Source organism: Anoplopoma fimbria, chromosome 3 (genome assembly GCF_027596085.1).
Source record: "Anoplopoma fimbria isolate UVic2021 breed Golden Eagle Sablefish chromosome 3, Afim_UVic_2022, whole genome shotgun sequence".
NCBI lineage: Eukaryota > Metazoa > Chordata > Actinopteri > Perciformes > Anoplopomatidae > Anoplopoma > Anoplopoma fimbria.
Genome location: NC_072451.1, coordinates 24,179,141 through 24,206,161, shown reverse-complemented (window position 1 = coordinate 24,206,161; position 27,021 = coordinate 24,179,141). Strand labels below are relative to the sequence as shown.

Genomic DNA, 27,021 nt, shown 5'->3' with positions numbered 1-27,021 from the left:
TGTCAATCGATGCAATAGCTGCACAGATACTTCAGTCTGGACCAAAGTGGTCGACAATGTTATCAAAAGAGAGCCAGGTCTGCAAAAGAGCTTATCTACCGTGTGAAAGCAGTTATTTCCTTCATGAGCAGATGCCATTCTATCAATTTCGAGTAGAGCTCAGCATGTGATGCATCACCACAAAAGGCTACCTGCTAAATGTGTTGTCAGTGTCTCATTATTTGACAGAAGCTGCTTGTTTATTGCCCCGAGCCAAGCCCAACTCTTTCCCTCTGTCTCTTCCTCTTTCTATCTCCTACACAGAGGCATCTGCCTCATTAACCACCATCAGCATTTTGTTTGCTGTGCGTGATTTGGATGTGCTGGGACTATGGTGGGGGGTGGTATGTTTGTGTGTGTGTCAATGTGTTCCCTTGTGTGTGTGTGCGTAGGAAACTCTCATTAGGCTAGAAAAAACACTGGCATTTTCCACAGCATCGAGATCATATCTTTTCCTCCTTTATCCTATCTATCAAAGGGTTCCTCCAATCAACTCCCTGGTGTGGAGACGCACACATACATATGTGTGTGTGTGTGTGTGGTAGTGTAGAGGGAGACAGATGTTGATGATTCGACAAGTTTGCACTGCAAACTCAGCCCAATTTAGCCTATAAAAAAACATGATGCCACACAGACGCTGGTGGTGACAGCCCACTCTTAATTTTCAATCCTTTTAATTCAAGCTCTCTTTCTCCCCTCGGTTTCCCTCTACTAATCTTTTTTTTCTCTCTCTCTCTCCTTCCTCTCTTTTACACACACACAAACCCAACAGCGCGTGATGACACCAGAAGCATTTTAGCTGGGTGTTTTTCTGGGTTTTTCCTTTTTACAGACACCTCTGACTAACTCTCAACTTCCACAGAGGACACTTTCTTCTGCCAAACTCATAGAGAGCTTACAGCTTAATTTGCTAGTCTGTCTACATTACACTATTTGCTATACATTATATACATTATATACATTACAATGCAAAAGCTCTGTTAAAACAACATCATAACCTACATAAATGGATGGATTTGGAGATTTATTGCAATGCAATAAGGCAGTCATTACAATAGTTCCTCAGTGTTTCTATTTTACAATGTACAAACTATAAAAAAAGACCATAAATAACAAAATGCTTCATGTAGCTAATTCTTAGCATCAAACAAAAGACATGTACGATTGACACAGAGGGATGCCATTCTATTCTAAATGTTGAATTCAACAGAAATTCGTAAGTAAAAAAATTGAAAACTTAACAATTAAAAAACACAAGCAAATCATACAGTTTGTTAGTATGATCTTCCAGTATGAAACCAGTAAGAGCTCGTAATGATACATTCTGTCCGGCTCCTCCGGCTCTCTCTCTATTGGGTAACTTTGCATATTCAGAATATTCAAAGATAGCTGACGTCTTGACAAGGGAGATTCCATGTTGTGTGCATTCACGCTACACACACATACACACACACACACACACACACACACACACACACACACACACACGCACACACACGAGCACAAAATACATTTTATTCAAGTCAAGCCCAAAGCAGCAAAAGAAAAGTTGGAAGCCATTCTGCTTATGCACAGCCTTAACATGTCAGCTTTCACAAAACATAAAATAAAATAATGAGAAATAGAACTGGATAAGAGGATGAGGCTTCAGTCTAAGCTCTCAGTAGCTTAATGCTATCTGTGGCCACGTCCAGATCATGGTTTTCAGAAAACTCCACAGGATGGAAGTTCACAAAAGTGCTGCTTTTCTCATTCTCTTCTACTTCACGCCGCTCCTTGTATTTCCACTGGTGAAAAGTCCCTCTAAAGTGCATGGATGAGGTAAATGAAATTCTTCTCAAAACAGGTTTGTGTCCATCTCCAGCTCAGACTGGAACCATTGTGTGTTGCATGTGCTGCATTTGAGACAACATTTCTTGCTGCACACTAGCAATTAATATGTCCTGGTGTGACGGTGTGATTATTCCAAGTCTGTCCATCTCCCTGTGGGTGCAGAGACAAAGATATATATTCAAACACACAAATCCACAACATGCATTACTCAAAGGTTAAGGCTGGTTTCATGACGATTGGCAGACACTTCAATTTCCCCCCATACACACACATTAAGAGCTTTTTAGGGTTCAGTGTCTGCCCAAGACCACATGTACAACCGTTTAACCACCAACCTGACAATTAATAGCCAACTCTGTCTACCAATTTAGCTATAACCTTATTATCAAGTTGTCTGTGTAGCCAAAGCCTGATATAGTTTGTGCCTTTGTGCCATATAATTCAATTGTTATTCAGAGCTATTAAAATACATAAAAGAGTAAAGCATCAAAGTAAAGCGATGTTAACAGGAAACCACAACCCTGGGCATACTCAGTGGCGGGTAAATGTAGTTGCAAAGCTGTTTTACATTAAATTTCCAGATCCACATTCAATGTAACAGTCTTGTTTCAAAAACGAGCTATACGTATTATGAATAGGATAGGCGTATATAAGCATTACGCTTCTGCCTATGCCTTTTCTGTCATATTGTATAGAAGATTGTTTAAAGGTTATATTTATTGTATTGTGGGTGATGGCTGAATAAAACACTACTACTACTACTACTAATAAATGAATATGTCATCAACACATCTGTTTGGCTCTTTTATGTGTTTTGAATAGGTTTCGGTTGACAACAGGCTTCTTTGAGTAACCTTAGACAAACAATACCGTTTAATTGGATAAATTCACTTATATGTACATATATCATTAAATGATGTAACAACACTAGATTTATCCTTTACTTAAAGGAGAATTTCACTGTTTGACAAGATAAAAACCTGCTCACATTACTCATTAAATAATCTTTATAAAAGAATAGGACAGGATTCTGGTTTCGCAAGCGTTCTAGTTTCTCTTTATAGTCCAAGTAGTTTTGACCAATCAAGTTGGAGCAGTCTTTGGTTGTATGCAAGTAAACAGTTTGTTTGGAGAGCAAATAAATCAGAAAACATAGACCGAAAAGTGTAATCTCGGACCCCATTGGCTATCATCTGACAATGATTTAGCTTTTCATTGTTTTAGAATTTGCCTATAAACTGGATATATATGAGACAAACAGGTCGAACTTGACGTCTCTCAACTCCAACTCCAGTTTTGCATCTGAACTTACTCATCGGACTGTAAACAATGAGAAGCACATAAGCTAAAGCTAAAGGAAGTCTGCTGGCTGCGCCGGAGTTCCAGATATCAACCCTATCGCCCCCAGAGGCTCATTCAGACTGATAGTCGATGGGTTCTGAGATTGTTCATTAAATAAAGCATTTAGAGTATAATTATAACGAGGTATCTACTGACATCTTGACAAGTTTAAATTGATGTCTAAAACCTCCTGCATCCACACCTTCATGACATGAACAAGCACTGCTACTTATTTCACTAAATTTTCTTTAGACTTGTTCGACTTGTTTGTTTTAGCATACTGAGTGTATAACATGGCTGCTGTACAACTTTTGCTCTTTTACGTGTGCAAAAAAATACATCTATGCTTCAGGTGGCTCTCGTTCTTACAGAAACACATCAGAAGATTTCCGTCTCTTGTTTAGACTTGAGCATGAGTGTTGAGTAAAAGGTTATTCTGTTTATGCAGCTCGAGAGAAGTGATGAACAAATGCCGAATACCATTTTCACATGAAGGTGCACTTACTGGTGTGTGAGAGCCAGGAGGCTGTCGATGCTGGTATATCCTGCTGCTGCCAGAGTGTCTCTGTACCTCTCCAACCCGATGGACCGCAGCCACTCGCATACCGACCACACAGGCATACACACCTCTGGCAGGACCGACACACACACCTCTGAACCCACACCTGACTCCAACATAGTGGCTGTGTGTCTGTAAAAACACAGAGAGCGAAAGGTTGGTGGTGGCAAAGTACTAAAATAGGACTGTGAAATCATAATTTAAGGAGCACCGTGTGCGAGTAATCATCTGGGTGAAAGAGTGTCGGTGTGAGTCCAGTATGAACGCTGAATGAATATTAAATTAATATGTATGTATTCTATGTATATTTTTAAGATTTACAAGTACAGTGTGTACCTGTCCCCTCCTGTCCGGCGCAGAGTCCCAGGGTTACGGATGAGTTTATCCAGCATGTTGAGTATCTGGCTGAAGGTGGGTCTCTCTGCTCGCTCTCTCTCCCAGCAGTCCAACATCAGCTGGTGCAGCACCACCGGGCAGTCCATGGGAGCGGGCAGACGGTAGCCCTCTTCTATCGCTTTAATCACCTAAAGGAAGGTCAGGGGAAACGTTTAGCAGGAAAGAAAAAGGTAAGCATTCTCAAAACTTTGATCCAGTTAAAAATGTTTCACTAATGCCAAACTGACACAAAAACACTTTGGTATAAAACAGGCTAAGATGTCAGTGTCAGTTTTCAAATTCCATTCATTTTACTGATAGTATACATTGCACACTATACCTTTTGTTTAAGGATATTGTGTTTGCACTTGTGTGTACTGTATACAATAAATCATTATCATTTTGTGCAGGAAATGATTAAACATATGCGCAAACAGACTTCACTCCAACTGCCACTTTAAAAAGCCACTGCCAATTAAATTTGACAAAAAGAAAGCAAACCTTTTGCCGAAGATTTATTGCTTTTCTTTCTTCCAAAATCTTTCCAGAGCTGTCTAACCATCAAATTTATTTTAATTCTTTGCAGCTGGGAGCAGCTCAGCTATTTCCTTTGTACATTATACTGTTGGACAATACTGTTCATCAGTGGTTTCCAAAGTCTGACACTGTGGGCCCCCCCGCTCAGACAGAACTGAGATGACTACGCCTTTTGAGCCTGAGTGCTGTCAGAAAAAATGATTCAGTGCAACATGAAAAAAGTAAATATGAATGGACTTTGTTACTCCTACAAATTTCTTTGTTTATTCCTATTTTGGGGAAAAATGTTTTACGTTTTCGACCTTTAGTTTTGGGTGAGTTCAGCGTTTTTTAGCCTTTATTTTTCATAATGGACCATTGCCATATGTGTAAATTCTCAATGAGCAGTGTGTCCAAGTCCCTGCTTTAGTATGAAAATACTTCATATTCAAAAATGCCTTATTATGAAATAAGAAAAAAAAGAAGTTATATTTAGTTGTATTTCCCCCTGTGTTTCACTAAAACAAATAAGCTAAAAAAGACAGAAAAATATCTCAGCGTGTACTAATTTGCTCTGAAGAAAGTAAATAAGATGGATAGAGTGTCTAGAGAACGGCTCATGAGGAAAGCTTTCTTAGACTACATATGCGCTGCAGATGAAATCAATCATGTCTGAAGATTTCCATATGCCAGACTGCCTCTTTGACCTACTCAAACTTAACAAGTTTTGAAAGCAAAGTGATTGCAAATTTGAGCTGAAATAGGATTTTTTTGTGTCAGATCTAAAAACTGTTCAGAATAACTGAATCACCCCTAAATTTAGATAAAGTGTGTGCTTGGGATAACACTTAGCATCATTTTCTAGTCTATTTTAATAAAGACTTAATATTTATATTCAACAAAATATCTTGTGATTGAAGAACAAAATCTTGGCTTGCTGCCCTTTCTGAGGATGAAGGCAAAATTTTCAATTTGTAAATGGTGCAGGGGTCAAAACCTCTGGGTCAGCGTTCAGTACGTCACATAGAGGATGGATAATTTTCCTCCAGAAGTCCTCTCTTTAGATATCCTCAAGAAGTAGTGCCTTTTTCATTTATTTATCTGTTCAAATTGAGTTCATTTAAATTTAATCTGTGGACTGTACAGAAGTGAACGTTTAATTTGACTTTGATTTATCACTGTTCACAAATTATGTTTAAGAAAAGTTCTAATTGATTGTATTGTTGATGGACCATTTTCTAGACATAGAACTTCACAAGAAACTTGAGCTTAATTTTAATTTATCTTATTTATCTCTTTCTGATCATCTTCCTTTTCAGTTATGATGACATTGTACTCACAAAGTTAATTGCTAAAGTCTAGCTTCACGACAGAGTGCATGGGGGGAAACCACAAGAGCAATCACACAGACAGCTTTTAGGCAAATCCCCACTTTGATAAATATATATACCATATTATATAAAACCACATATTTGGAAATTAAAATAGAGATGAATCTTTGAGTTATTACTGAAACCATAAACATTCATTAGATCTTAGAGGGAAAAAAAACTATCTTATTTGAATATTAGAAAGTAATCCCTGTTCTGGAGCTAAATTATTCATTCATTGAATTCATTATATGATAATAATGGAGGTGAATGGTATTTTGATTTGACATTTAGCTTTAAATATGCAAAGTGTTTTGGGATTGAGCTCACTCTTTGGTCTTTGATCAAATCGTAGATATAAAAATCACTCACATCCTGGTTGTTCATGTCCCAGTAGGGTCTCTCTCCGTAAGAAACCACCTCCCACATGACGATACCGTAACTCCACACATCACTGGCCGTGGTGAACTTCCTGTAGGCGATGGCCTCCGGAGCCGTCCATCTGATGGGGATCTTCCCTCCAGGGGACAGATAACTCCCAGTGGCCTCCTAAACAGCAGTAAAAGTAATTTTGTTTTAGTGAATAACGGACGTGTTTACACCGAGAAGTTCCTGGTAATCTAAATCCTGAGACTAATTTTTAAGGAACTACAAAGTTCCTTGAGCCCACTATTGTCAGTTATTCAATGATGGTCTAAAGACCTGGGAAGATAAGGCAAATAAGTACACTGACATATGAAAAAGTAACAAGACATGGGACGAGGTCTGCTGATGGTCACAAAGGTAAACACACTCTGCAGCTTGCGGTTCATTGTTCCCGCCCTTTTTATCTTAAAACTTGTTGGAAAAACATTTACCTTAGGTTTTGTCTCCCTGTAATTCCATATACTGCTGCATAGTATTTTACTGATGCACATTAGATGTAATGATTGAAATGCAACTGAGAGTGTCTGTAAATCATCTGTGGAGTGTTTGATGGTCATCGTTTTGTGCTTTGGAATGTAATCGTTGCGAGGCAATAAGAAAATATATTTTTTTCTCTCATTCATAACACTGCTGCTCCGTCCCTCTCTTCTAACTCTCGCCCTCTCAGCCTGCTCTTGTTAACTCTCTCTCTTTTTCTCTCTGCCTCTTTAAACATGTGTCAGGAAGCCAAGAGCAAAGCCTAACTTTTCTTTTAACAGCATCAAACAAAGAAAATAAATTGTTATGAGAGTACTTTCTTGTTTTATGAATGAAGCGGAACGCCAGCTGAAGCTGCTGTGTGTGTGTTTGACCAATCAGCAACAGTTATTTCTGCAAACCTCATCCAATATATATTGTACTTTCAGAAAGTGCTACCCCTATAACCTTGGCCTTTTTGTGGGGCCCAATGTCCCCAGAATGTAATTCAGACCCTGACCCCGCTTTAGAAAGGGTTTGTCAAAAGGTTCCTAGTCCCTGGAGAAAGTTTCAGTGAACAAAAAAAGAAACGTTTTTTGTTCCGAAAAGTTTAGCTCCAAGATTTATTCTTTGATTGATGTCCATGGATTTGTCTATAGTCTATAATACATAAGTTTCAAAGGCATCTTTTTACAATAACAGTCCATACATAGGCTGTTATCAGATAGTATGTATATGTTCAAATCCAGTTTGCATGCATACCTTACTACTGTGTGTGTCTTACCCTTGTAGTGTAGGCGGCCTCGGGGTCGTCCTCCAGAACGCGACTCAGGCCAAAGTCAGACACCTTACACACCAGGTTGCTGTTGACCAGGACGTTTCGAGCTGCCAGGTCTCGGTGAACGTAGCTCATGTCTGACAGGTGCTTCATACCTGAGGCGATGCCCCGCATCATGCCGACCAGCTGGATCACCGTGAACTGGCCGTCATGTTTCTGGAAAATTATAATTATAGAGACAAGAGAACAGGTCAACATGGGCAATGTTGAATAAGCACATTTTCAGTCCAGTGGGAAAAAATGCTACTAAACCTGAATTTATAAAAATGAAACTGTATAATCAAATGCCTGTACCCGAAGAAAAGCATCCAGGGATCCATTTTCCATGTATTCTGTGATGATCATCAAGGGTTTGCCTAAACAGGTAAATTTAGAAAGATTGAATTACAACATGCACATAACCCAAATACTGCTACTTCTATGTGTTCACAGGTTCTGTCAACAACTCACATCCTGTCACGACACCCTCCAGCCTGATGATGTTCGGATGGTCAAACTGGCCCATGATGGAGGCTTCAGACAGGAAGTCCCTCCTCTGTTTGTCGGAGTATCCCGCCTTCAGACTCTTGATGGCTACGTAGATCTCCCTTTTTCCCTGAGCACGCAGTCGACCACTGCAAACCTCCCCAAACTCTCCTACACACACAGAGCAAACAGCAGTGTCAGCACCAAGTAAGCATGTGTGTGTAGGTGTCTGTGTGTGCGTGCTCTAATGCCAGGCTTACCCATGCCAATAACCCTCTCAATATGAATACTGCTAACATCAATCTCCTTGGCAAACTCGTGGATAGCCTGATCGGGGTCTTCATAGGTGAACGGGTCCACGTAGATTTTAACTCCTGCCATAAACGAGAGGAGGAGAGGAAACGAGGGAAGAGGAGGAGGGATGCAGAGGAGGGTGAGAAATATGAGTTTTATAACTGCTTCTGCATATGTTATGTAAATGTCTTGGCAGTATGTGTGAAAGATGTGTGCAGGTGGATCTAAGAGAAAAAGAGCATCCATCCGTCAGGGTTTGTTTTTACAGTACAGTATATGTGTGTGTGAAGTACCTGGGTTAAGATGTTTCTCCTCCTCTGAGTCCTGCTTTGTTTTACTGTACTTGGTCCTCCTGATGAGACATAAGAAGTGATGAACATTTAACAATCAATCATAGAAAAGACACTTAATTCTTGTCACAATTGTTTTCACTTGTCACATGTTTTTGTTGTGATTTTAACAGGTGAGAGAACTGACAAAAGGGCCAATGTGTCGTATTGTTTTTTAAACAAATTATAATGTCATTTTTCCCAGTAGCGCTGTGCATTCATTGGGATTTTCCGGATTTGCTGCAAGAGAAAGAGCGATGACAATGAGAACAGAGAGAAACGGGCTGCAGGAAAGACACAGAGCCAATAGATGAAAGCATTCAAGGGAGGGACGGAGGAGGGGCGATGCCTCAGGTAGCGCAAGATAAAAGGTGTTTTCCATTAAACAAAGAAACTGTCAAAAACACCTTTGTGGGTGAGCAGGTGTGTGTGTGTGTGTGTGTGTGTGTGTGTGTGTGTGTGTGTGTGTGTGTGTGTGTGTGTGTGTGTGTGTGTGTGTGTGTGTGTGTGTGTGTGTGTGTGTGTGGGGGTGTTTGGGGGACTCGGCATGCTTGTGTTTGTGAGTGTGCACGTCAGCGGAAGCTGACACACAAGCTGTGCTGCTGAAGAGACAGTAATGACAAGTCAGGGACAAAGGGATTATCACTGTCTCCACTCTAATCCCCTTTAAAAGCTCCAGGTAACACACACACACATTATTTAGCCACACGATAGCAGGGGAGTAGTGGGTGTTGTTTGTGTGCATTGAGGTAGTTTGGTCAAAAGCAGTAGTTAAGGTAGAGGCAGCACTCATGTTGATGTCAGTGATGCACTGATTGGAAACTTCTAACCAACCTATAGGTGTGCATTCATGCCTGTATGGATGCCTGTATGTGCCCGTGTCTGTGTGTGTGTGTGTGTGTGTGGGTGGGTGTGTACCTGCGGCTAATGATGAAGACAGCTGCAGATATCAGCAGTAAAATTCCAACCCCACTGACAGACAGCAGCAGGAAGGCTGAGTTAACTCCTTCTCCAATCAGGGGGAAGGGATCTAACAGGGGAGGAAACAAAAGTCATCAGCCAGAAAGTTGTAAAGTTTATCACGCTAAACTTCATCGCGTCCTCTTAAACCTTCAAACATTATTGTCAGAATACCTGAATTGGTGGCGAATTCAAACGGGGTGCTGAACTCTCCGTATCCAGCAGCTGTGCGGGCACGCACATGAAACACGTACACAGTGAGGGGGTTAAGACCTGTGACATCGACGCTCCGAGAGAAGGTCCTCATTATGCGGTAGGACCTCTCTTTCTGATCCTGATTAGATGGGACAAGAAGAGGGGGGGCTCTTTTCAATGCTTGACTGCAAATCTATCGTCAACATCAGTGAAATACAAACAGCGTGCCAGCATATTGGCATTCCAGACAGCAGCCTGAGCTGCATTAACCTGCAGGCGCCTCACCTTTTCATAGAATTTGACCTCGTATTCCAGGATGACCCCGTTGGGTCGATCCGGCTGTTGCCACGACAACGATAAACTGTGCCTGGTGACGTCGGTGGCTAAGATGGACGACACCGGAGAGGGAGCTGGGAGGGGGAGAAAGATGGGCAGATATGATTTGGGGAAAATAGTATAACTTTGTAGAATTACATACTGTTTATTCTATGATGCTGCTAGTAAGCTAACATCTATAATAGTTTCACAGCCCTGAAACAGCTTAAAGGATATGTATGGTGCCGGTTTGTCAACAATCCCACTGACCCAGTACACCTGAGAACTGACCTACATTTCATTCCTTCCTATTACGCAGAGATTAGCCTCATTCTCCACTTTCACTCCTCTCACATCCTTCCATTTTTTCCTTCCTTCACGGTGTTTGTTCTCCTTTGTGGCTGCTCATATGATATAGGGCCATATGGTGGTGCAGGTTGGATTTGACAAATCCTAGTCAGTTGTCATGCTGTGCACACATAGCTAAGTTATTTCCCCGGGGCACCTGGAACTAAGCAGGTGTGCTGTTTTCTAAATGCCATCGTAAAGACTTAAAGCAATGACAGTTGAGATGTAGCAGCACGCGAAAAAAACGCACACACTGAAAACTAATGGAAAGCATGTGTGAGGAGCACCAAACACCAGCTGACACCTTCACAACTTCAATGAAACACGCCATAAAATAGGGGCCGTTTTTTAACACACTTCAGTGGTCAAGAGCTGACTAGGAAAACCACACCCTCCCACTACTGCTGTTATGTGTCTAATATTATGCAAAGCAGTGTTATCTTTTACTTTCTCCTCGAATCTGCTTTCCCCTCAACACGCTCTTCATATTTGTATTTAAGTCAGTGATTTACATTTCCCATAATGCTTTCTGACATCCTCTTAAGAAAACCCCTATAATTAAATCAGCGGTCGTTAGCTGTAGGAGGACTGAGTAATAACTATGGCAACTATGACAGTGATAGTAAGAGCAAGAGTTTTCAGTTGAAGAGAAGCAAGACAAGTGTCTTGTAGTTTCATTAGTGCTGATGCTGTTGTTAGTGGAGACGTAGTACATTTGCAATGTATGGTATTGTATACAGTATTACAATGTGGCCATTTATTTTATGTGCTATTAAAATGTTATTCAAATTATAGCAAATATATTTAAATGCAGGACTGCTTTTCAAATCTAATTTAGTCCGTTTTTCTTCATTAAATGTATTTGAAATGTAAAATGTATTATTTATTCATTATCTCAAAATGGATTTTAGGTCAGAAACAAAGAAATGGCCTAAAGTGGGTGAGAAATAGTTATTCAACATCAATTTCTTTAATCATTTTGAATGCAAAAATACGTCACCAATAGCTGTTTTCAGCAGTGTTTTAAGTGGATAGTGGTTGTAGCATGCAAGTATGTATCTCCATACAGAGGTTGTTCATAACATGCTTCCACAGTTTCAATCATTACCCATGGGGCTTTGCTTCCCTGTGGGCCCACGTGCAGTGAACAGCAGTTTGTATTGTGCTGACCCACATATGGACAACATCTATAAGCACATTTTGTGTTGCTGCAACAATCTGACATCAGATTTGTCACACTCACCAGCTTGGTTGGTGGTGACAGTGACAGACACGCTCTGGGCTGCCCCTGCACTGCTGGCCTGGGTGACCCCGTTGCGTGCATGGACGATGAAGGTGTAGTGTGTGTGGGCCCTGAGCTCGCTCACCACCACCCTGGTGGACTTCAGGCCGGTCTGGTCGGGAGTGAAGAGCACATCAGAGCTACAGGGCAGGCAGAGCTGAGAGCTGGAGATGGAGCCTGAGCCGAGTCTCGGGTAGCCTCCAGGTACTGGTCTACTTTGGTAGACACCTCTCCCCGACTGGACTTCAGATCCCACAATCCCCTGGTCTGACTGCATCCCCTGGCCACTGTGCTGGGTCTCAGGCTGGGAGATGCTGTGATTCCTAGGTAGAGCTTTACTGCCAGTGGGACTGTGGCTCGCTGTTTGACAAATGAGACACTCAAGACTGTAGCTGGTGTCAATACGTCCTCCCAGCCGGCGAGGGGGGCCCACTCCAAGACCACCGAGGTCTCGTTCACCACAGAGATGAGCTGCTGTGGGGCTGACGGTGGCTCTGAGGAGGACACAAGCTTGAAAATGAACAACACCAACCAAGTTTACATTCTATGTGCACATAACTGGGTGGAGCGTATACAGGGTGTATATGTATGTGTGTGTGTGTGTGTGTGTGTGTGTGTGTGTGTGTGTGTGTGTGTGTGTGTGTGTGTGTGGGGGGGGGGCTGTTGGCACGAGTTGGAATGTAGACATCTGGCATCATACTGAAAACCATACTGTTCAGAGATGTTTTTGATGGGTTGGTGTTTTCTTCTGTGGTATTTCTTTTTTGTGTGTCTTACGTCTGAGGGACAGGGTGTGTGTGTGTGTGTGTGTGTGTGTGTGTGTGTGTGTGTGTGTGTGTGTGTGTGTGTGTGTGTGTGTGTGTGTGTGTGTGTGTGTGTTTTCATGTTTTCATTTTTCCCAGGCCAAGGAAACCATGTGCTGTATATAGGCATAATTAAGTTTATGACACACAGACCAAGGTCTCCAAGTCTGTAACACAGGAACTACTCAGCGACTTGGAGAAGAGACAGAGCGAGCAAGAGAGAGTGAGAGGACATTTATTCCCTTCTCAATGTCTTTGTTTTCAGACAGGATGTAGATTGTGGCTTAGTCATAAGTAATGGGATCATGAAACACGGGTGGCATTCAGACAAGTTTGTGTAACCCTCTGTTTGGTAGAGAAAGAGAGGTTGGGAGGCAATGAATGTGCTTTTTGCTTTTATTTACAAGCAATACTCACACGCTTATGTATAGTCTTACTAGTATTATGTGTGTGTGTGTGTGTGTGTGTGTGTGTGTGTGTGTGTGTGTGTGTGTGTGTGTGTGTGTGTGTGTGTGTGTGTGTGTGTGTGTGTGTGTGTGTGTGTGTGTGTGTTTGTGTGTTTCTTACGGGTGCAGGCCATGGAGGGAGGGTCGCTGTCAGCGCGGTAGAATCCAGAGTGGCAGTCGCAGACAGTCGCCCCGTCTCTGAGTGAGTGGCTATGTGGAGGACACTTAGAGCATCCAGCGTCTGAAGGCTTGGCCTTGTAAAACCCAACAGAACAGGCTGCAGGGGGACAGACAAAGACAGATTTAAGATTTCACTTCAATGACAATGCAACAGGTCACATTGATGCTAACTTTATGCAAGACACTAAAAAGGACTTGTTAAATGAGGTAACATGTTACCCTGAACAGTACACACTGCCTGTTTAAAGGTGCCATGTGGGGGGCTTTAAACACTAGTGGTGCTTTTGGGCAATGTTTTGATGAAAAGGTCTCAGTTCTACTTGGATTTTATTTTAAAGCTACCATATGGCAAAAAAAAGTTTGCCTGAGCTGAATTGATTATTGGCAGTAAATAAACGAAACAGCAATTTGGATGATTTATTTATTGTTCACGTTAAATGCCAAACACATTTAGTATTTATTTTTATTTTTTCTTTGTCTTCTGTGAAAGTAAACTGAATGTCTTTGAGTTTTTGGACAAACTAAGCAATTTAAATATGCCAACATGGGACATATGCTGTTGCTGCTTTTTATAGAAAAAACTGTTCATCAATGATCAGAAAATAATCAGAAGATTCATCAACATCTAAATAAATCATTAGGTGGAGCCCTATTGTGCACAACGCAACAGTCGTCGCAATGATAAAATATCAAGCAATGATGGTTTCAAAATAAACAACAACAATTGTCTTTGCAAATTTGTTTTGGTGAGAAACACTCAACAGGATACCTTTAAAATGTTCATGTCATTAGTCAGTTTATGGCTCAACACTGACTTCAGTTCAGCTGACCCCTGACCCTTGATACAGTCTTTGTTGTCTTCCATATTGACAGCTTAATGCACATGGATTAACTTGTGGTTTCGATCCACAGAAAAACAACAAAAGAAATAGAGTGAGGAATAGATATAGCATGAAAGGGATGGGCACTATGATTTATTTTATCTTTGATTTTGATAAGCAAAGAAAGAAAGACCGAAAGAACACTCACTGATCAGCTCCCACTCACAGAAACCAGAAACACTGAACATAAAACTGAATACATCAAAACTGAAACGCCAACACAAATATTACTGACATTTAAATATATGAAAGAGGAGAAACAGAGGAAGAGAGAGAGAGACAGAGGGGGCTGGAGGGAGAGAAATCTTCTCTCCGTATACCAAGGGATTCATGCATTGACAGAGCAACAATACAATAAATTGGTGCCTAATTATACCGCTTGACATCCACTGGTGAAGCGAAAGAGATGGCAAAGCGTGGCTGGTTAGAGACATTTTTTCTCTCTTAAAATTCAGAAGGAAATCCTTCATTTGTTTCCACTGCAATCATTTTTTCAACACCTTCTTTTTCATCATCACAACCTATTCACACTACTTCCTCATTCCCAGTATCTTTCCCAGTTCTCTCCTCTTTTTCCCCCAACCCTTTCACATTTCCAAGGGAGATGAAGACATCTCAGTGGGAGTGGATAGGAATGTGGGAATGATGTGTGTGCATATATGTGATTGTGTGTGTGTGTTTGAGTGTCTCAGAGTGGTTTATGACACTCTCATCAGTAGATGAGAGGGAGGAAGTCTCCTCTGTAATCTACTCACACCGACAATCCTGCCCCATCTGCGTGAGCCACCATAGATTTGCTCTTTCACACACTCAGTTGCCCTCCCTTTCACATTTTTCACAACCTCCCTAATTCGCTCCCTGCTCACTTCCTCCTCGACCTCTACTTATCCGTCTTTGTGTCTCTGATAACTCTCCCGATGCTGCTGCATCTCTGAATATCCCTTCTCCTCTCCAAGTGTCAAACCTCGAGAAAGCTTTGAAGTCCACTATAGCGGCGTTTATGGCTCGATATCGATACCAATTCAAATGAGACCGCACACGAAACACACGCCGCTGAGAACTACAAAGTCGAAACCTGTAAAATCACAAACATATTTACAGCTGATAAGGCTGGCTTTCATCTGGTGAATGACATATAATAATGTGTCAGCTGATATAATCAAATGTGAGATAAAACAACAAAGTGCACTCTCCTGCTGTTGTGCACATTCCTTTGTTTTTAATCATCAATGTGGGTAAGTAAGCCATGGATGGGAAAGAGAGGGAATTAAAGGGAGAAGGACAGAAAAGTATTTGACCTGCTAAGGACTTAAGGGTTGATTATAGGCCTAAACTCTGCCAGGGGGGTAGCACACTGCCTTTGTCTCTGTCCCACCCAATCCTCTATCCTTGTCTCCGACACAGAGGACGGACTGAAGGAGGAAGAGAAAGAAAGGAGTAAGTATTTGAAGCCATAAACTTCCTTCAGCGCCCTCACATGTCTCTATTCTCTCTTTTGTGTGTAGCCTTTTTGTCTTTTTTAGCGCTGGTTTCCACATGGCGGGGGTGTGCGCTGCTGACCTGAAATAAGAGCTCATGAGAGTGTCATTAACCCGACATTAACCCTACGCTACCGAGGACCGCGCGGAGCCTGAGCCTGACCAATAAACTGAGAGGGATTTGAAAAAGCATACGCACAAACCGATAAAATAAAGTGATAGGGATGGATATGTGTGCACGTCTATGAGCTCGTCCACATTGTGCCTGTTAGCAGCAGGGCGAACGCACTGCAATCAGCTTTTTGTCTGACTGTGACGAGTAAGAGAAAGTGACAGAGTGTAAAGGATGGAGGGAAGGTTGACTGGGACGGACAGCGAGAGAAGAAACAGACTGACAAGGAGCGAGATATAAAGTGGTGAAGATAGAAAAAGAGAGGGAGGGAGGAGGAGGGAGAGAAGCGGAGGGGAAGGTGCCCTTTGATTACTATCAGCATTGTCGTCATTTGCATATGCATTCATCTGCTACCTAAAATGCAAATGTGGCTCACATGAAATCCAACTAAGAGCCTTGTCGGCACACTGTATGTGGTGGGTGTGTATGTGTATTCTCCTTGACCCCGTGTTATCTGTCATCATCCCTTGTTCCTTCACAGCAGAGGGGTGTAGATGGAGGAAGTACCCCCGGCCGCTCGGGTGTGACACCTGTCTCTGTTGATGGATGGAGGGAGGGACAGATTGACGGATGGATGGACGGATTGATAGACTGTCACACGAGTGGGAGGGACACTATTAATCACAGGGGTCATGCCCTGTTAATTAAAACCCACCGGAAAAAAAAGCTGGAGATAAGATGTGATGCTTATCTTTTCCCCTACTGTATGTCTTCATTGAGAGGACAGCTCGCATCCCCAGAAGCTCTCATTCCTACACAGCTCGGTATCAAATTCATATCTCATATCTTAAATGTGCACCAGCTACTCACATCCCTCTGGATTTAAAATCTCAGGAATGTGCTCAGTGGAAGCTGCAGCTTTAAGTTTGTCTAAATTAAAAAATACTGGTGGTGTGAGGAGAAATGTGTATGTGGATTTGTGTGTGCCTGCCCAAAGCCAACAGTGCCAACATTAGCATGTGAAAAGGGCTTTACAACAATACCCCCCCCCCCCCCCCCCACATCAAAACACAGAACTCTCCCCGCCACCAGCAGTAGCACCACCTCCCCCCCCACCCCCGACCGTGGAGAGGAGTTGGAGAAGAGAAAGGACGGATAATGAGTGCAAGACAGAGAGACAGAGAGGGAGAGAGAGCGGGGCTTGTTCCGATGCCAGAGAGCTACAGACGGACTGGTGGAGCTGGCAAACATCCTCTCCATTAGGAACAACCTGGGAGATGGAGACAATAGCACGCACACAGAGACACACACACACACACACACACACACACACACACACACACACACACACACACACACACACACACACACACACACACTCGGACTGTGATGGTGGAATGCAAACCATTCCCCCCACCTGGGTTTGGTTTGCTTCAGACATTCACTTGTACCATTTCTTTGCCTGCTTTGTCACCTGCATACACACATATGTACACACACACACACACACACACACACACACACACACACACACACACGTCCTCCCTCTCTATTTGCCCCACCACACTCTAGGCATTTCTGGGCAGCCCTCCAAACTGTGAGTATATGGGAGGGAGGGCTTTGTTAGGCAGAAAATCAGAGATACAGTACCCGCACACACTCACCCTTCACACACACACACACACACACACAGTAAATCAGCGATCCAACATGACCAGAGTCCAGAAATGCGATGCAATAATTAGAGGGACTGAATACAGCGATTACGCACTCATTCTATCATCCGCTCACTCTTTCTTTCTGTCATCTCTCTCTGAGTGTGGCTTTCTTTCTCTCTGACGCTCTCTTCATCCCTCTTTTCATCCCCTCTCGTTCCAAACGCTTTCTGCTGTTGACGCGACACTGCAGGTGCGTTGGAAAGAAGCACAACCATGAAATCTCTCTGGATGCAGGCAGCATGCACACACACACACACACACACACACACACACACACACACACACACACACACACACACACACACACACACACACACACACACACACACACACACACACACATACGGAGAAACAGTCCAACCCTCCCAGGCAGAAAGCAGAATCAGACGACAGAAAAAAAAAAGGAGGCCAGTGCAGAGACAGTGAAACAAAAAGGGCTCCTCTTTCATTCCGCCTCTCCGGCCGTTCACATTTCAAATTCTCTCTGTTGTTTCTCTCCTCTTGTTCCTCCTCCCTCGTTTCCGATCCTCCCAGACGGATCGCAGCTGTCAAACTTTTGATGTCTTCATCTACCTCGGTCATGACCCTGCACTCTGTAGCTAAACTCTCTCTGTATGAGTATGTGTGTGTGTGTGTGTGTGTGTGCTGTCAGTCAGAGTTTTTGACGTCTTCATCAGGCTCAGTCATGACCTCGGTCTTAACCAAGGGTTTACAAAAGAGGGGGAGTTCCCTCTCTCTTGTGTTTCTCTACTGGTCCCCTTTGCACCCGCGGCGAACCCCCAGCGGGGGAGGGGCAGGGCCTGTATTGATGCCTTCTGCTGTCAGTGGCCTTCTTTCAATCCCCCTCTCGCCCCATTCAACTTCTAATCCCTTCTTCCTCCCAAGAGCTGCTCCTCTCATCCTCTCCATCCTCATTACCCTGTGTCAACAGTGAAAATGAACTTTTCACATTTCAGCGCATTAGCTAAGTCTACTCTTGTTTCAGTTCAATTCAACAGGACTTTTGGGGAATGCTAAATTACATTAGAAAGGCAAAAGCACTGGGCGGAAAGTAAAAATATCTACACAGAGGCGAGCTGTGGTTACACCAGGGCTCTTAGAAAAATGTAACATGTTAAATTGATAATTCCAAATTTTGCTGTAAATAACAATCTATCCGACTTAGATATTATGTTACTAAACACACAAGGTTGAATTAACACCACAATTTCATGGTTTTTAACCAAAAAGGGGATTTCTTTTTGAGTTTTTGCTGTATTTTGAGCTATATCGTTTAGGGAAATACACTAATGCTTTTTTGCCAAGAGTTGGATGAGAAGAATGATGCCACTGTCATATCTGTCTGTTAAATGTGAAACCAGGAGAGGGTTATCTTAGCTTAGCATAAAGAGTTGAAACAGGGGGAGACAGCTAGCATGGCTTTACTCAAAGGTAAAAAGAACCCCACAAACTCACTAATAAACACATTATATCTAATTTGTTTCACAAGTACAAAAGACAAGAAGAAACAACAAGTTGCTGTTATAAGGGTGGTTATAGGCAGGGCTGTTACTCGGCCCAGAAGCTGTGAATTATTCAATCTTTTCATGACAGCAAATGACTAGTTCAAAATGTTGAACTATTGCTTTAAGCTTTTTGGTGCATAAAGTGAGGATATACATGATTTATTTTTCTTTGCATCGTTCAGTATGAACCTACCCATAATCACAAGTGTCTCCGTCCAGCTTTAAATGGCTGGATACACTCAGCTTCTTTCTGTCTGTGCATGTGTCTGTTATACTGACTGAGTGAAGGCCCATGAGTCTAGAAGTACCAAGAAACCTTTTGACATTAGTGACGGGAGCAGAGGCAGATCATCCAACTCTCCTCACAAAACTCAAAGCCTCTTCCCTCCACCCCGCTCTGCCCTCCCCCCTCCTCTCTTTCTTTCTCTTCAAACTTAAAATGGAAGAGGTGTAGAGGCGTCTATCCAATACTGCAGGGTCAGAGTTTTTTTTCGAGCAGCATTCGGTATTCATCCAGACTTTGATGGATTTCCACTGAGGCAGCTGAGCCCGGCCAACAACCTGACAGGCAGCGAGAGCGGGGAGACGGAGAAGAGAGCAGCCGATAGATAGATGGCCCTTCACATCTGCTGGAGGTTCAACGGAGTCAAGGGTCTCTCCTAAATCTAGTTGAGGAGGAACATCTTTCAGGCTTCAGGGACCGACCCGCAAACCTCCTCCTCTTTTCAGACAGAACAAACGGGGCAAGCGGACTAAAGGTTTTGGAGGACATTTGTCACACACACTATTTTGGCTACTGCTCTTCTTTTTGCAAAGATTTTTACCCCCCCTCTCTTTAACACCAACTGGCATTAACCGCATTGCTCTCTTTATGTCCATCTTTTCGCCTTTCTCTTTCTCAGTGTCTCTTCTTTTCTCTTTGACTTATGGGTCTGTTTGTTATACAATTAGCCTGCTGGGATAGGCTTCATAAATAAAACGGAGGCAGCAGATCAGTGAGTTGCTCTCACTTGTCTCTATTGGACTGTTGTGCATCTGCGTGTGTGTGTGTGTGTGTGTGTGTGTGTGTGTGTGTGTGTGTGTGTGTGTGTGTGTGTGTGTGTGTGTGTGTGTCAGAGAACATCTTGTGTTTCAGTTCTGTATAAGACTGAATAAGGGGAGTGAAGCCATGTTGTAAAAGTGTCTCCACTGAGTCTGTTGTCCCCCGCTCACCCAGCTTTCTCACACATACGGGCACATTTAGTTGTCTTCACTATCACAACAAGTCACTTCCAAACATTACACGTCATCGATGCCACATGTATGTTGGAGAGAGGTGTGTGAACAGCTTGGATATTTGTTACCATAAAGTTCAGACCAGATTTGTAAGTGATAGAACGACATTTTGGTCCAGATGGCTGTTGTTATGTCAGCACACCTCACACTGAGACCTCAGAGCTTCTACTTATCATTGCAGGAATAAAAACAAACTTCTTTACTTCTCGGATTTATTAAAAGATATGGGATAAACTCATGGTATAGAGAGTATGTATTTGTAAGACATAATGCTAAATTTAATCAGTTGGGGGTTACTTTTCAAAAGAAGCTGAAAGTAAAGACTCTACAGCAAAATGTCAGTTTTTTTGACGAAAATTTTTAACAATCTTTACTATTATCTCGCTTATTTATTTTATTGCAAGAGAGTTAAACAAGACAATAAAACAACTATTCTTAGGACTGTGAGAAACTAGGCTGCAGTCAGAAGACAATTAGCTTAGCACGAAGACTGGAAACAGCTTGCCTTCCCCTAACATAAAGCTCACTAATTAACACAATACATATTTTTGGTCTAATCAATACAATAACAATGTGTTACAATAGCTGTGGGTTAATTGGGCTGTGACAGACTATTTCTTGACTTGGTGGAGTAACTTTCTAGAGTCTTGTTGTCACTGTGAGGTTGCCAGGCAACCATTAGAGTGTCCCTAAGCTATAACATGTTAATTAGTGAGCTTTAGAGGTGTTGATGGGTGGTAGATTTTGTAGCTTTTGGACAGAGCTGTTTCCTACTGTTTCCAGTATTTTTGATGAGCTAAGTTACTCATCTCCTGGCTCCAAGTTTGCATTAAACGGATAGATATCAGAATCTGAATTGGTTTAATGCTAAGTACGTTTGCACATACAAGGAATTTATCTTTGTGATTGATGCGTAACAATAAGCTTAGTGCAATACTAGAACAAACTAACAAACAAATTAAGAGCACGCTAAAATAAGTGTGTTATTAAAGTGTATATGTAAAGTTAAGAGATGATTAGCATTATTTATCATCTAATTTTAGTCAGCAAGAAAACCCTCAAGAGATTTCTGATTCAACTCAACACTGATTCATTTGTTGTGGTGTTGTAGTATATACTTCCAAACATGTTGTAGCCCCTTTAAGAAGACAACTATTCTAAAAATAATCTTTGGAAAAACAATCCAACGAACAATTAAGGAGGTTTTAATTACTGCACAAACCAAATCTCCGTCACTGTTTTCCATTATTAGCGAAAACCTTGTTAACTAGAGCAGTAATGACTGTTACTCGTGGACACGTGGGCCTTAAAGGTGGCAACACAAGGGGAGTGGAGAACTTATAGACTGGGTCCAAAACTGATCAGTCGTACCATCACAAAAAAAACCATTTTGGTACAGCATCCCTGTTGCACAAGCTTCACTTACCTTTACATGTGCCACCCTTCTCTTGATATCCTGGGTTGCAGAGACATCCACCAATAGGAACCAGCCACTCTCCATCAGCACCGCAGTACATTTTAGGCTCATCTCTCTCTTCTGATTGGTTGACACAAGACCCCCTGACCTCCACTAAGGAAGACGTATCGGCCCCGGTAACAGTGTCAGGAAACGTTGCCAGGTTACGAATGGTGAGCGGGCAGGTTTTGTAGAAAACTCTGACGGAAACCAAAGCGATGCAGGCGCCGACATCCTGAAAGGCCAGGTAGAAACCCTTCCGGGTCGTGACCTTCACGTCTCGCACCTCAGTATTCAGTTTCATGATGCGGTCCCCAACGTCCACCTGGAAGGAAAGAGAATGGAGCTACATTGATGAAATGCAGTAAACTGTGTCAGCCCTTATTTATTTAATTTGCTTGTTCAACCTAAAGTGGGAAGTTTCTATTGAACATGACTGATCTTCACATTTTCAGCATTTGGCTCTCATCCAGATTGACTTCTATTGAGTGCAAAGGTAAAAGAAGCTGTAATGCCAATAATGCCAATATCAGAAGTCATTGTGGAGGACTAGGCGAAAGCACCCAGGCAGCATTTCTAGGACGACAGAATGGACATCCAAGATAAAAGTGCTTTTAAAACAAATAAAAAATTACAGCTAAGTGCCGCAGGTTTTTTTTTTTTTTTTTTCGAGATAAGAGCAAATTAAAGTGAGTGGAGGAGGGAAGATAAAGAACTCAAAGCCTGACTCAGTTGTTCAGTGTTACCTGGGTGAAGCTCTCGTCTGCTGCCACAGTGTCCACCTTAATGAAGCTGCTCTCTTTGATGTAGCTCTCTCTGTCTTCGTTAGACTCGTGGTAGTAGAGATTGAATGTCTCCTACAAGACAAAGGGGACAGAAAAAAAGTCAGACTGAGGCGTCTATTTATCATCGTCAGCGCTCCTCTTTTCTCTTAATATGATAATGAGTCAAAGGGGGGTTTGCGCTTGAATAACCAGCAGCTGTAATATATAATAAAGCACCATTAGCAGCGGCCTGTCCATTTACTGATTAGCATAAAAGTGAACAAGTGAAGGAAGTCAAGTATTTAATGGAAATCCTTGATGTTGATAATCCTTGATTTTGTTAAACTTTCTACTGCACCCAAACCATACAATGATCATCATGCTCTGTCAAGACATTCTTAGTGTGTTTTCTGGTACCTTGCAGGTGCCGGTGACCCCTGGCAGGCTATTACAGTCTCTCAGGGTGAACTTGACTTCGACGTAGACCCGCTGAGCGCCGGACCGAGGGATCCAGTCAGTCCTCAACCAGTTGTTTTGATTGGGCTCTAAGACATTGCACACCTGGTATGTTCTGATGGGGATGTTCTTCTCATCCATTATACTCACCTCTTCCCACTGCAAACAAACACACATGCAAATGTATTATTACATTTGTGAGGACGTTTTGATCATAACATTAAAGACCACCACTTTAAAACTTGTTCTATTAATATCATCAAAACAGATGCTCTATCAAAGTGATCATTAAAAAGTTAATGATCGTCAAAGTTGTGACATTGTTGTGTGGGAAGGCAGTTAAGAGCAGGTCAAAACTTGTTCTTATTCAATAAACACATTTGATGATTAGCTGCCAAGAAGCAATGATAAATTATATTGTCAGAAAATGAAACTTGCGATATAAATAATATATACTGATGTTGTGAAGAGGAATTGAATGTGGAGGCAGCTTGTATTTAAAAGGTTTCTGACTCCAAGGTTTCAGTTGTCAGAGTTTCTGACAAGTACTTGAATGCATCAACAGGTAAGTTGTTTTTTTTAAACTAAGAAGACTAAAAGTCCCTGGTGGCAACTGCAAAAGATTATCCAATTTTGACAAAGAGTAAGCAAAGCTAAATGTTCACAGTGATTATTACAGCAAGTCTCTAAGAGGTGATTTTCATCCAGCACTGGCAAGAACTGAAACCTATGCCAAAACGTATGTTTAACTCTAAACTTAGCTTAACTCTCATTTTGATTCTTAGTAAACAGAAATACTCTTACAGAAGCAGTGACCATAAAAAAATGCTCCCTGTGGAGAAATGATATTGTTTTTCTAACCATTTGAGGATAAATTGGGCTTCACAAATACAGAAAAACAGGATCCAATACATTTCAGGTGCTGGGGCACATCCTGTAATATTTGAAAACATTTATTCTTGCATCAATATTCTGCAGCGGACAGTGGTTCAGATTTGTTGCGACTTCAAGGTTTTTAAAGGAACATTTTCATACAAGAGAAGCATGCTCAACCTTCACTGCACCATCCATCTCACTACAGCCGACTATTTGCCTTGTACTGTGACCCTTCAAATGACCGCTTAGCCTCCCAATTCCAAATTGGCTTTTTATTGCCACTGAATAATAATCTGCTCTAGTGAGAGCTGTATACACACTAAATGTGCCGTGTCGAAAGGGAGAAAAAGAGAGGGAGCGTCAGAGAAACACAGAATCTGTGTGTGTGTTGGGAGGAGGGGGTCTGTGTTTGGGTGTGACTAATTGAGCCTGGTCGATATGTCATCAGGACTGATCTTATTGGTCGATATTGGCTTATTACAAATATACTAATGAATTGAAATTGGTGTATATGTTGGTAGAAACTGCAGTGCAGTAATTGCTCATTTTCATATATATTTGACCTAAACTTTGCATAAATCAAGTTAATTATTTAAATTTTTTTGTATTTGATTATTTAGAATTTTAATTTCCAATTAGGTTTACTGTTGAGCATTTTCTCTCAGCTTGGACTATTAAGTTAAATGTTGAACATTGGCTCATAACAGTATTATCAGATTTTTTATATTCTCAAATTATCGGTATCGGCCTCACAATTCTAGCATCGGTTGGGCTACTTAGTCTGGAACTGTGCACTCCCACAGTACATTAACATAAGAGTGTGTACACATGGTCAAATCTTTGTGTGCTGTTGTATGTTTATATGTGTGTGTCTTTGCAGTGTGTTTGTGTATTAGGATGAAAAAACCCTCATGGGGTATGATGCCTCCTTGTCAAGGTTCTTTTGTCAGCAGACAGAAATCCCAGCTGTCAGAGGTAAAAAAGCTTTGCCCCAACCATACAGAGATGGTGTTTTGTGTGTGCGTATGTGTGTAGCTGAGGGATGCGGAAGATTGGGGGGGGGGCCTGTAATCAAAAGCTCAGTGCGTGCAGACCAGGACCCCGTCAATCAAGCAGCATGTGAGAGAATGAGAGCATGGTGACTGAAGAAATAAGTGTCAAGTTCACCAATAACTCTTAAACCAACAAAGAAGTGAGAGAGACACTGAGCTAAAGGGAATGAGAGAGGAAGAGGAAGGACATAGATGGCAGATCACAATGTTCCAACAACAAAAAGTACAAAAAGATGAGTGGATGCAATACAAAACAGATATCCCTTAGGATTCATCCTGGCAACTGCATGGTAGTAAAAAATCCCCCAAAAAATGACACCCACCACCAAGCTGGTTTATGCCTTTTTTGTGTGCCAAACACGACGCCAGCAATCTCATATTAGCACTTAGGGTTGGTGGAAAAAAAAACAGCACATTTCAAAATCTGTGGGATGATTATTTACAGATTCCAGATCAAGTGTGTACAAGTGTGTGTGTGTGTGTGTGTGTGTGTGTGTGTGTGTGTGTGTGTGTGTGTGTGTGTGTGTGTGTGTGTGTGTGTGTGTGTGAGAGTGAGATAGAGAGAGTGTGGTTGTAAACAGTGTATCTGTAAAAAAGCTCCCACTCACCCCTCCCTCGGAAGGACTGGCAGCCCATTTCAGCTCTCCTGGCACTGTCCTGGTATCCAGCAGGGTCACTAAAATGCACATGCACACATGCAAGTGGTTTAAGGACAAACAGCCTACATTGCAGCAATATTAAATAAAATTCTTCAGCTGTGAGAAATAACTTCAATTTGTTTAGCAATTGGGAGACTTAACCACACCACAAGATAATCACTAAATAAAGTACTAAGTCCTAAGCTTTGGGTCAAAGCATAGAAACGATCATGAAGTCTACCTCTCTTGATTTGCTGTAACTATGTTAATTCTAATGACTGTGTCAATACATTGTATCAGATAAGTCAATTTCAAATTCCAATATTGATTTTATGGCTTCAGATATTACTGCATAACGAAAAAAACAACAACCAGGGATGAGTTTCAAGGTTTAACTGTCATTGAATAAAGGCCTACATGTTTCACACTTACATGTAAACTACCTACAGTGACCATATCATGTGAAAATATCAGAGAAACCAAAGATTTTCGTGTGCGTACTGGAGAGACATAACATGCAGCTTGGAGACAAAACTCCACCAGAAACCAGGAGATATAATAACTGTGAAAATGTCTCCTAATCCACATTTTTATCTGGTTCCAAGTTGCATGCACATTGGTCCTGCTCTTCACCATCCCAGGACGCAGCGGTGTCTCCCAGTTCAGGAACACACACACACACACACACACACACACACACACACAGGCGATCCCCTCCTTACTCACCTTCATTGGGTGGATAAATCCTCGTCCTTGAACTTAAAACCAGTGGTAATATCCAGATGAACGTGGAACATGTTCGCCATAAATCTGCAGCCATGTGTGCCGAGTGAAGCGGCTCCATCCCGGTGGGAAAAGTGTGTGAGAATGAACCCAAGTGTGGAAGCGAGTTGGATGCAGCAGCAGCAGATACTGGGGCGGTCTCTTACTCAGATGCTTCCCCTCACTGCTAATCCAGATGACATGAGCCAAATGGCATACAGTAATGTAATGTGGTCCATATCTACTTAAAGAAAAAGCTAAAAAAAGACCAGGACACACTGAAATGGATTTTTTTTTGGAAATTGTGAATATGATTTGGTGGACTTATATGTAAGCTCTAAGGATTCAAACTGGGGAGCCTGTAAAGTGATGGCACCCATTCCTGCTTAGCTGACTGTATTCACTTTAAATGAAATCATGCTGACATTTCTCTGTTCTTTTCCAGGGAGACACTTTGTGATCTGCTAAACAGCAGCAGGTATAGGACCGGTCAGGACCCCACTTTGAATACACTAATCCAAGGTAAACAGAGGATACAGTTAAATCCTTTACACCTCAGAAATGACATTTACTAGTGATAATAGTGATAGGTGACAGCTGGCATGGGGTCATAAACGTCACATCATCGCGTTAAAAATAAATAAACCAGTCATATGAATACCAAAACATCAATGTGTC

At 42.0% G+C, this 27,021-nt stretch overlaps 1 protein-coding gene across 1 annotated transcript; it reads right to left on the bottom strand.

Moving 5' to 3' along the window:
- Window positions 1-1,629: 1,629 nt before the first annotated feature.
- On the bottom strand, window positions 1,630-26,401 carry LOC129089047 (ephrin type-A receptor 4-A-like). The gene is given in 21 exon segments (XM_054596377.1): window positions 1,630-2,022; window positions 3,719-3,904; window positions 4,109-4,296; window positions 6,406-6,579; window positions 7,700-7,909; window positions 8,048-8,109; window positions 8,204-8,389; window positions 8,479-8,592; window positions 8,806-8,864; window positions 9,760-9,871; window positions 9,976-10,135; window positions 10,282-10,406; window positions 11,903-12,118; window positions 12,311-12,367; window positions 12,370-12,435; window positions 13,312-13,467; window positions 21,766-22,120; window positions 22,542-22,652; window positions 22,977-23,174; window positions 25,552-25,619; window positions 26,308-26,401. Coding segments are annotated over 21 exon segments (3,015 nt in total). The 3' UTR covers window positions 1,630-1,904.
- Between the last annotated feature and the right edge of the window lie 620 nt (window positions 26,402-27,021).